This window comes from Galendromus occidentalis, unplaced genomic scaffold (assembly GCF_000255335.2).
Source record: "Galendromus occidentalis unplaced genomic scaffold, Mocc_1.1 scf7180000075830, whole genome shotgun sequence".
Lineage (NCBI taxonomy): Eukaryota > Metazoa > Arthropoda > Arachnida > Mesostigmata > Phytoseiidae > Galendromus > Galendromus occidentalis.
In genome coordinates this window covers 166,275-177,701 of record NW_003803820.1, presented here as the reverse complement: position 1 = coordinate 177,701, position 11,427 = coordinate 166,275, and the positions used below count along the sequence as shown (strand labels likewise).

Below are 11,427 nucleotides of genomic sequence, written 5' to 3'. Positions count from 1 at the left end.
GCGATGTTCAGTTTGCCATCGGAGGGTGTTCACCGGATTATCCGAAAAGCTCAGAGAATCAGAGCTGTTCCGTTTTCAGTAAGCAGCTCCAGTCGTAGCCAGAAGGTACACACATACTGGCGGCAGCAGAGGAGGCTGGAGACCCGTCATACCGTGTAGTCGGCGAGCTCAAAGCAAATTTAGAGACTCAATGCGATGAGTTTCGTGACCATTTTCGCTGGGGCCAGTCGAAGGGCTCGGGAAGTGGCGGACATGGATTACGGGACAGCTATTCCCAATGAAGCATACAGTCACTCACAGACCACCGAAGAACGCCAAGACGAGCCGCAGAAAACTTTGACAGCTAACGGCAGGTGGCGCCACACGTTCCGTCAGGACGTGATCACCCTATCTCCCCGTCGCAGCTCGGGGCCGCTTCGAAGCGACGATGTCGGTCACGAGTCACAGCCTGCTTGCACTCAAATATTCTGCTATAACCGGAACAGCGGATAATGCTCCTTCGACTGCATCCGGCCGGGATATTCCCCCGGAGATTCCAAGCTGGGAACCACCTACCTTCCTTCCCCGAAAAATTCGTTGATCAACGACTCGTTGATGTGGTGCATCGGTTACGCGTCGGGGGAAGTGAGGTAAAAATCGTCTAGAACTCCACGGAGACCGGTTTCGTCTTCGGAGACCCCCATGTCTACGAAGGAAAGTGCCTTCCTCCGACCTCGGAGGGTCCGTGGGAATCGATTGTTCGTAAGAGCCGCCGCGCCGTACGGGTGTGATCGCCACGCTGAAGTGTCCCGAGAACGCTTATCTTCTCGAGGACTGTTTTCCCGGAACAAGTGTCCAAACTTTTTCCCCCATGTCAATGATCGGCTCCCGGAACTCGCAGAATCGGGGAAATCCGGTTGCGGTAAGCAATACCGTTCCAGGCTCTTAAGGCGTGAGTTTTCTGCTCTCATCAGGATGCCCGGCTGATATGAGTCTCGGGCTGGGCTTTGAGTGTAGACTCGCAGTCCCATTCACGGGAGCTTTGCTTTGCTGATTAAAATTATACCTCTCCGGCTCCGCACTACACATATCTTCACGAGCGACGCTCGAATCTCCCGCGCTAAGAGCTCCGAAGCGGCTGCTACCCAGGAGAGAGGAACCTATCGTAAACAATAACATCGAACCAGACTCTTCTCCTCGTCCGTTTCGAGCGACTCCTTCAGAATAGATGAGCTCGAGCCGCGAGCTCCGAGACCTCGATAGCAGTGGAATACCTGGATTCTGACATTGACTGGTCGCCTCTACTGCCATCCGTCGGAAATGCCCCTGCCCGCTGCACTCTTGGCTCGTTTAAAGCGCCGCGGCCTAATACCTGGCGGCAGAGTCGGTGAAAATGATAATCGAAAACAGGATGAGGCTGCTTCTGAGCACGAAGAGGTAGGGAATTGAAGCTATCTTCCTGATGTGCGAGATAGCGATTCTAATGAGAATCACTCACAAAATTCCGGGGGCGGCCGATGGCTAAACCTCTATTCTTTAGGTTTTCGCGGAAAACTACGACAGTCAGCCGAGGCAAGACGAGAATGGAGAGATTGGTCCACAATTACCCATCGACAGAGGGGTCGATCAGAAAGTCAGTTCAGGTCCAGCTGCCGGTTGTCCAAACAAGTGGAACGTGCACCATAAATGCACACAATGGTGCCACAAGAGATGGGGCGCAGGTGAGTATTATGAATACCGTATATATTCTGATAGACGGGCACTCTCCAAAAGACGGGCATATCCCGGTGTATACGAGAAATAGACGGGCAGTCTCCAATACTTGGGCAGTCCCTGATAAATGGGCATCTTCTGGGGGATCCAGAAAATAGACGGGCAGTCTCTAAAAGACGGGGACCTTCAAGAGGATCGAAAAGTAAACGGGCGTGCCCGTCTATCAGAATGTTCACGGTATATGTGATGACTAGAGCTCGGAAGTTCAGGCATAATGCCTTGAATGCCTATATTTGCTTTTTTCGGCATTTTTTGGTGTAAAATGCCCGTTTCATTTTTTTCGTGTCTAGAGTGCCTTTTCGAGCCGAATTCCGATTAGGATTTCGGGGGGAACTGAGGGTTTCTTATTTAGAATGGTGATGAGATGAGGTCGGCGAACCTAGTTTCCAGGAGCACATCTTGCTTTCGACAAGTTCCGATGCTCCGCCAGAGCGCGCAAAAAAATCGTCGGTGTAAAAAGCTCGTATCAGATCGGCGTCGATTACTCACCGATGGGAATCCTTTTTACCACATGAAATTCTCACAATACGACACTGATGGACGCTTCGATGCGTTTGTTTTCCTGCCTATGACGCCTATTTTGCCTAGTTTCGGTGTCTTTTTCGAGGCTTTTCAGTGCCTCCCCACCTGCCATTTCGGAGATTTTTGAGTGCCTGAACTTCCGAGCTCTAGTGATAACCCTGCGAATCGTAGCCGAGGCTAGGGAATAGCGTCGCCTATCTGTATGAATTTCGAAGAACGTGGCGGTCGTTGCGGACGGATGAGAGAAATAAGAAAATTTTGAAGGAAGATTTTCAATATCGCAGGTATCTTGAAGGAGAAGAAAACTCTAACGCGGAGACGTTTGCGAATGTTGAAGAGATATCCCCTCCCTCCTGATTGGACGGAAGAATACGATGCTGGAACTGGCAGATATTACTATTGGCATCGGGATGGCAAGCAGGTAAGTGTAAGGTTGTAAGCATCGTTGTGCTTCGCGAAAGAAAGAAAAATGGTCGCGCTCTCCGTCGGCCATCGAAAGGCTTATCCACCGTTAATTTCTGCTTTGTGCTCTGGCAATGTTTTCAGGTTTGCTGGCTGAGTCCCACTCACCCTCGGTCTCAAGTGACGCTCCCTGTACCGAGATTCCAAGAGATCATGGCGATCGAAGGTACGTCCAATCTGTTTTCTGACCGACACAGGCGCCAGCATAGATGCGGCAGCACACAGACCGTTTGGAAGCAGTAATATCGTACTCGGAGGAGGGTCATCCAGACAAATTTTCCCCCTTCCAGAGGATCACGACGAGGATTTTGAGAACGATGAAGAAGACGACTCGGAAAACTCTGACGATGATGGGAAGGAAGATGATACTTCGAGCCTCCAGAAGAAAGCTCCGCGGTATGGAAGAATTTTTTCAAGTCGTCCAAGCTTCATGGCAGATACCTGGCGTATATATTCATCTGCGCCTCGGGCAGGATGGAATAATTCTGCTTGTACTCCAGGCAACAATCGTCGCAGCAAATGAGCAGAGCTTCTGATCGGAGGAGAAATCGCAGGGACAATGGAGCTCTAGATCCCATGGACCCTGCTGCCTATTCAGACACATGCCCGCGCGGGGGCTGGGCGGACGGCCTCGATCGTGAAGGGGGTAAAGCCGTCGACTCTACAGCGTCTGGACCGCTGTTCCAGCAGCGTCCCTACCCATCTCCTGGCGATGTACTCAGGATGAAAAAGAAATAATAGCTATGTGATCATCATGTGCATCAATGTTCTCGTTGGGTCTGCGGGCTTATTCGTTGATCCGGCAGTAAAAATAATTTTTTGTTGAACCTGCATCCTTAGACTTCCCATCCCGGTTGACTCTGACGCGCAAGGGTAGCTGTGATCGATAGTGTCCTGATTCGGTAGAGGCGCCGGAATATCTCCGCTATCAGTGTCAGGCCTTCTGCCCCTAATCCTTGGGAGCCATTGACGGCTGAAAGCTGTACCCTCTGGTCCCGAGGCTCTGGAACAGGAGTTCCCCAACTTTCTTCTCCATTCGACCCCCATGCAATTTTCCTGCCACCATTCCTTATAAAATCTTCTCCCACAAGGCTTTTGATACACGCTGATAAGATACTCAAGATGCGAGATGGCACAGGAAGAAGTTTTGATTCGAGGGAAAACTTCGCAAGCATTCTTTGTCGCGAACCAATGCTCAGCAGCTGTGGATGAATTAGCGTTCCGCATGACCGTCAGCGATCGATCAACTCTTACGGCGGGGAATCCTCCATTCGCATTGGCATATCGATCAGTCTGGAGGGGAGGTCGTTCGACGTGGGCAGACGACATGTGATCTCTTTCGCAAGAGAGCACAATCGAAGGCTGACTCAGACAAGTACAATATTTTACTCCATTCATTTGCGTTGACCGCAGTCGATTGAGGCGCACCGGTAGCTGTGGGGTTTCTCGGTTCTCTGCACTGGCTTGTCTGGTCACATCGGATCCAGTTCGGAATGAGTCTCAGTCAGCCACTCTGTGCAGACATCGACACTCATTCCTTAGTGCGAGAGCCTCGGCTCCGGAATCCCGATGATGACGCCCGAATCGACGAACAGACAGAGACGAGATTTCGAATCCCATCAAGAATGCAAGCTATATACGTACACGGTACGTGGTTCCCCTATCGCATAGCTTCGACGGCGGGGCACTCACTAGCTATGCTTGTGGTTAGGGTTCATTATAGGTAAGGCATGATTACGACCAACGGCTTGCAGTATCGGGCGTCTGCGCGTATATCATTTATTAAATTCAATGTCAGAATCGCCGCTGGTCTATCGTATGCGTGCACGGGCTATTATTCTCTGTGGTCTTCATCGGTAGACCGAGACTGAGGCCATCTTCAGCCTCTTCGGATAGCTTTACCTCGGATTGAGGATCGAGCTTTGCTTTCGAACGCGTCCGAGGAACGGCTCTGCTCCGACCCGTGTGAGCTACCTACTCTGAATGTAAATCTTCAGATTCTAGAAACCCCTCGAGAGACCGGATTCTTCGCGTGTCGATTGCTCGAAATCGTCCTGCAGGTATGTCTACGTATTGGGCTGTGCAAGAGAATGGGACAGAAGCGCTTCCTCGGACGGGTTCTCCAGTCAACCCAATCAATCTCATTCTCATCGCCATTCACGACCCGCTGTTCCGGGATCAGATGCCCCCTCCACCTGACCCGCCAATAGCATGGACAATGTTTTGCGGATTAGTTACGAAAATCTCAACGTCAGATTCTGTCAGTCGATTTCACAGTGTGAGACCTCTAAGTCCAGCGCCACCCCCAAATTGACCAGGATAGTATAGCTCTGGAGAGAAGTATCCGTTCGAAGTTGAGAAACCCTCATTGAAAGCAGTCGAAGGTTGAGAAGCGCCGGCGGCTGTATTAGCGACGGCAGCGGCAGCAGCGACGGCAGAGACACCGTGTGCTAGGCCATGATGATGGTGACTCGCCATTTGCGGCGCGTTCGGTTGCTGAGACGGCTGAGACCAAGGGTTGCGATGATTCCAAGGATTTGTTTCGTCAATCAGAGAAGTGCTCCCATGTCCAGCCGCTCCGTGATATTCCATTGGGTTGTGCATCATGGAAAGGACCGTAGACGAGTAAGCACTTTCTTGACCCTGATGTTGCAGCGAGACAGCATGTGCTTCTGATTCATCTTGCTGGGGTAAAGCTGCTCGTTGATGATCGATTCCAGCGGCTTCTGGACCTATTCGGAGAAGAGACGAATATGGAACCGAAGAAATTCTTTCGTCCGTCTCGCCCGAATTGAGATACGCGCCTTTCGCACGGAATCTACGAAAAAAAACGCGTCGGGGAGCTGCATCCCGTGAAGAGACGATAGCTTACCATGTGCGTTACTGGCGCTGTTCGGCGCTGTGTTCGAAGATTGCTGCGGTTGTTGGGACGGTATGTGCGACACATAGCTGCTAGGAGGAGAATTGCCCCCTTCGTTCAGCAGACCTCCGTACGCAACGGTGGCAGCTGCTACTGCTGCTGCCACCGATGAACTGGAGGAGCTTCCGACCGTAGTCACCGCAGATCCTGCTGAAACATAGGGAGAAGTCGTCGCCGAAGCCGACGGTAGACCCAACGCCGAGAATCCACCCATGTGCTGAGCTTGATGCGGTTGCTGATGTCCTCCCATTTGCTTCCGCCACCTCGCTCGTCGATTGCTGAACCACACCTGTAGAAAGAGGAACATGCATGTGAAATTCCCGCAAAGCTTGAGGGTGTTTACCGCGGATCCAATTCCAAGACTTGCAGAGCCTCGGCTTGAGCTCCGCATAGTCGCCTATTCCATGATGCTCGTAGAAAGTACTTCACATCCCAGGTCCACCGATCTGGTGTCCCATCGCCATGCCCGATCTCTGAGTAAGAGAGCGGAATCGATTGGGACTGACCCGGAAGTTGATCGAGTGGGATGAGTCGTAAAAGGCCCGAGCGCCGCTGTACCTGCCGACATGATTCCCCCATCCTTGATTCGAATCCGGGGCAAGTATCGTCAGAATAGACCCGCCTGTTACGTCCCTTGGGGCTCCCGGAGTCGATGATCGAGAGCCGAACTGAATGGAAACGTAGTCGTGGAGCGCCGAGCCAAATCAAAACCGAAGGCCCAGTGGATGATGGAATTAGCACGAATTAGTTTGCATTAAGAAAAGAGCTACCTGATCGCTCAAGAGCGCTGCTAGCGAGTCTTTAGAGGATAATTAAGACGGATGGTCTCTTGAATAACTTTCGTAAGTCGAGAGTTTCAATTGGTCCGAGGCAACGACCGTGGCTCAACCGTCGCTCGAGCGCCTCAAACGCTTTGCTACCTCTCTGGATGCCTCCTTCATTACAGACTCATGAGATTGGGTGCTCAAATTCCCCGAGGCTAGGTCGAGCGCGTGACCTACGCAAACATTCCCATCACCGATCCTGTGCCTATAATAGCTCGGAATCAGGCCAGATATCTAGCCGAGACTATCGGAAGAGCCCATCAGCCAGAGCAATACACCTCGATCGTTCTCTCGCGGTCCTAAGGAAGCAGGCGACTTCGTTCAGCAGAATTATCCGAGGAACCACTCGAGATTTTTCCATCCGTCGGCTTTCGCAGAATAGGTGCGTCGGAATTGATCGAATGGCGGCATGCTAAGTTCCATGACGACAATTTGAGGGATAGAGCTATGCGTCACAAAGAGCGAATTCGTCACACGCAGTGAGCTCCCCGGGAACCACGTATTCAAATCATTCCGAAAACTCATCGACTTTTTCGAACATTTACGATGGCACGCGCCAGAATTTCCTAACTCCTCGTCTTTGCCGTCGACTTTTTTGTTACTCGCTCCCTCGACCATTGATTTGTTTTTTTTTTGCCCGCGGCTTTAAAGGGGAATCACGGAGCGGGTAGAAGAGTTAGATCATTGGTCCTCCGAGTTGTCGAGTTCGACTCGTGTCAAGTGATCAGCCCGCCGCTTTCTGAGGGATAGGTAGCTGATGAGGGTTGACAAGAATGGCGTACGCAGTTCATGGACAAACAGATGGGTAGACTGACGCTCGAACGGAGGAACCCTCTGACATACTGACTGCTGGACTGCATCCCGCTCTCTGGTAGGCGTCGAGCCGCGTCTTTGACGAGGGTGCTCACACCACCCAGTGTTTAGTTCCAATTTGCGTTGTCGAAGTGTCCGCTCGTCCGCTCATCCACCCGTCAATAAGAGAAACGACCGGACGGGAGGTCTCACTGTTTGGCACCTCGCTAAGGCGGTTCCTCCCTCAGATCATCGTGACATGAAACGTCACTCTGCCAGGTCGTCGAAGTGAGCTGAAGCAAGCTTAGTAGAGCCGATGTAGCTCGCCGACGGAGAAGGATGCCGGGTGGCCAAGGTATCTAAAATGATGATCGTGGAGAGGCGAGAGTAAATGCCACCGCAGCTCACAGCTTTCTCTCTTCGATCGAGATCCTGATGATAATCCCAGACAACGTCTATACTGCCGTAATTTGAGTCAGATACTGCGCTACATGGATCATTTTCTTCTGTTCCTCGCGCGTTATATAGCGATGACGGAGGCGCGGTGGCCATACATCAGAACGCAAACAGATTCATGATCATTGATGATTGAGTTTGTAGAATTTCATCGTTCTGACCCGAATACTCCCCGCCGACAGACTGAGTGGAGCGCAAGATTTTCAGATCCGACCTCGGCATCGGTGATAGCTTATTTTCAGCCATTATCGGAATTGCACGCAGGCGAGAGATCGAGGCCGGGTACGCTCGTCGCTCGGATGGACGAGACAGGATTCGAAAATGCCAGTGATCAAGGATATACCGCGCTCAGGCGGTGGCTTGGACTACGCCAGCGCGGCATACGGGGGAAGATCGATGCACGGCACCATTAAGCCTCTGGTCCGGAAGTTCTTGGGCATGTCCCAATCATTCCTCTAGACCGGGATTCTCGCAGATGAAGCTTTGAGAAGAAGAAGACGGATTTCCCGACAATAATTTTTTTTATGTATATATACTTCGACCAGAGCGTGCTGATCAAGATGGGTCTTCTGTCCTCATGATCTTAGTGCTCCCGCTTCTATCTGATTCCAATGTACAGAGAAGCTGACCTCCGCGGACTAGAACAGTGGTTTGCCTCTTAGTGGACGGTCGCACCTCATTGGACATTGCGAGAGAGTCCCTGTAGAGTCGCGAGAGTCTCGAAACCTACTCCACTCCTCGGAGAATTTTACGCGTCGCTGCCGCTTCGTGAGTCGTGTCCTGCCGCTATTTCCGACATGTCACCTCGCTTTCGAGCCCTTCTCTTTGACTGTCAGCTCGTACACTTCTTCGTCTTTGTGCGTAGAAACGCTTCATCGTGAACCATGATGATGCGTCTACCTCGAGGTGAGCATTGAGGAACCTAGAAGTGAAGGTACCTGTTCCACGGGGCTGGGATCTTCTACGGGCGCTCCCATTCTTCAGCATTACGAACAGAACTCCTGGGAGGAGGAGACTGAAGCCCTATACGGCCCCGATGGGGATACGCTGCTACCGACAGGTTCACTAACTAAGACCAGAGACGTCTCCCAGGCACTGTTGCCATGTGTGAAGAGAAAGAAAACTCTCCACGACGCAGGGTCGCGCTCGGGCATCATGATGATGTGCCTTCTCAGTCAGAGGCAAATACCTGGCATTTCGAAGATTTTTCGCTTCCCGAATTTTCAGAACTCAGTACTTCCGCACTTCGTGACGGAAAATTGTGAAGCACTGGAAGTGGGAATGCTTTTTCATCATCCGATGGGAAGCACTCTTTATTGACGTTTTTCTTGCTAGCATTTAGATTCGGTTCGCGTCTCCTCCCCTGTTTCGTGGAGTCAACGCAGCCGGGATCCGCTGGAGCTCGAATACATCCAGGCGATGATACCAGGCCAATACTGAGTTCCAGGGACAACGGTGTCGTCGGATAGCCAAAGACAGGTCATGGTCGCGTACCGAGTCTCTCCTACCGGGACGTACCAAGTGCTCCCTTGTCCGCTCCGATGGTCGGCGCGTAGACTTAATCGCCTCCTCGACTTTTTCTGTAGAATGCCCCTTCATCTTCCCGTTGCGCTATTTCGGTATTAAGTGAGAGGTCATTTCAGAGCAATTAGGAATCTTTGGACCATTATTAAATTACAGCTGAGTGAGTGCTCCTATAGCACATCCCACTGAGCCCGAGTGAGAAACTTATCGCTCACAACTTCACAGAGCGTGACGAAGAGAATGCACCTTTCACTCTTTTTTGATTCATTAATTCGAAAAATCATCCTCGACGGGACACTTCTGGATTCCGCGCACGCCCGGTGAAGAGCTGCTTCGAGCATCACCAATTTTCGAAAGCAAAAAGTCAACCCGGAAGCTCTCCACTGGACGATCAAATCCAAGTATTCAAATCTAATGTATCAAAGTCTTTCCCGGCGATTCTCCTCGAATGCTCGCCATCGCGAGGGGGACGTGGGAACGGATAAACGTTCCGCTAACTTTGTCACGGACGACTGCTTCGCGTATTTTCCGACAAAGCCCAGACCAGGCTACCGGGGCCGGCTTTCCCCGGAAGGCGGAGGAAGAGTTAGATTCTACCGCGACAAGAAATCGATGAATCCCCTTCAAAAAGGATGATGGATGCATCACCTAGCTGAATTTACGAAGACACGCTCCGAAGAAGTGACTGGGTAGGACGCTCTCGGGATTTTCTGCTCAATCCGGCATTTATAGGAGCTCTAGAAATCAGTCCGAACAGCCGAGGCTCATGAGTCGAGTTGCGATTACCGAGGACGTGTTCGTCTTCTACGTTTTGTCTGCTCCTCGGAGTTTTCTGCGTTCCGGTTTTCAGAATTTCAGAGGAAATTGCTGACTCCGACCATTAGGAGGGAAGTTCCGGCTTCCCAGTCCCTGATATAAACCATTCTATCATCCTCGGCGAATAACCTGCGTGTATGCTTCGCGAAAAACCACATGTTCAATGAAAAGCCGCGCTCATTGGCTTCCTTCATTCGCTTTCTCCCTAGGGTCTCATACTGAAGAGAAACCGCAATCGGGGTTGATAATCGCGGTTGCAAAGCCCACTCGAGTGTTGCTTATCGAGGAATCGACTGGATACCAGATTAAGGTTCGGGGAACGAGTCTACACTTTGAGAGGAACTCGACCGCTTCGTTCCATACGAGCTCGCGCCGAGGGACGACGGTCGGGTGCTTGGATCATCAGGGAACGCTGTGATATATGCTTCGACAATAATATTCAGATGGGAATCTCGAACGAGCGAGAATCCCCTTAAACTCACCTGTACTCTGGCCTCTGTTAAGCGCGTTCTCTGTCCGAGCTCTTCTCGTGTGTAAACATCCGGATACTGTGTCCGCTCGAAGGCTTTTTCCAATTCGTCTAATTGCTGAGCTGTGAAGGTCGTTCGAGACCGCCTTTGTTTTCTCTTCAATGTTATTCCGACTTCCCCATCTCCGCCGCCGTCCGATGATACCGAGTTCTCATCGATCTCCATTTCCCTTCCGGGTACTGTAAGTTGAAGAAAGGATTATTTAAACAGTGCCTCTGCATGATTTCGCTTCACATGACTTAGCGTCTTCGACACACCTTTGACCTCCGAATCGTGTTCTGATAATAGTTTCAGTAGAAAGACTTATGTAGCTATTTGAGTCGCCCGCCAGCTTGCGGGTGAGCTTCATCATCCCAGACGATTGGGGCAATGTTTGTGCCGCTTTGCAGGAGGGTGTGAGCAATAATTGTGAGCTTGCTTCTGACGGAACAACGGAGCGAAACCAAGTTCCGAGCAAGCAAAAACTAGGCGTGACTCGGCACTTTAATCGTGTAGGAGGAGGAGGAGGAGGGATTTGCTGCGGGGCTCCTTCCGTTGTTCGTTCTACGCGCCTCTTTGCCCGACAGGCGCCGCTACTCACAAAATTTACTGGTAGTTGTGCTTGTCTGCGTGTTGGTCGTTCTTCTATCGAGAATTATTCCAGAGGTTCTCTAGGTCGAAAGGTTCTCGACCCGGGTTCCTCAGAAGCCAAGGGTGCCAGGAGCCTCCACTCGGGCTTTCTTGACTTCCAATTTTTTCGCCCAATCAGATGAACTCGCTGTGCTCTAATGCACCCAGTGCTCCGAAAGCGATGACAGTCTGAGGTCTCGCGGTACTAGAGGAGCAAATA

General features: G+C 51.4%; 1 protein-coding gene across 1 annotated transcript; it reads left to right on the top strand.

Moving 5' to 3' along the window:
- Positions 1 to 1,156: 1,156 nt before the first annotated feature.
- Positions 1,157 to 3,561, top strand: PQBP1 (poly-glutamine tract binding protein 1). Its single transcript, XM_003738194.2, has 6 exons — positions 1,157 to 1,416; positions 1,520 to 1,700; positions 2,559 to 2,695; positions 2,821 to 2,902; positions 3,027 to 3,132; positions 3,237 to 3,561. Exons 1-6 carry the CDS (start codon positions 1,300 to 1,302, stop codon positions 3,472 to 3,474), a joined length of 861 nt encoding a protein of 286 aa, XP_003738242.1. The 5' UTR covers positions 1,157 to 1,299; the 3' UTR covers positions 3,475 to 3,561.
- The last annotated feature ends 7,866 nt before the right edge of the window (positions 3,562 to 11,427 follow it).

Excerpts from the sequence above, each read along its gene's own strand:
- PQBP1 (XM_003738194.2), top strand. The coding sequence starts at position 1,300 with ATGCCCCTGCCCGCTGCACTCTTGGCTCGTTTAAAGCGCCGCGGCCTA. Across the intron at positions 1,701-2,558 it reads CCACAAGAGATGGGGCGCAG|GTATCTTGAAGGAGAAGAAA; the intron begins GTGAGTATTATG and ends TCAATATCGCAG. Across the intron at positions 2,696-2,820 it reads GGCATCGGGATGGCAAGCAG|GTTTGCTGGCTGAGTCCCAC; the intron begins GTAAGTGTAAGG and ends CAATGTTTTCAG.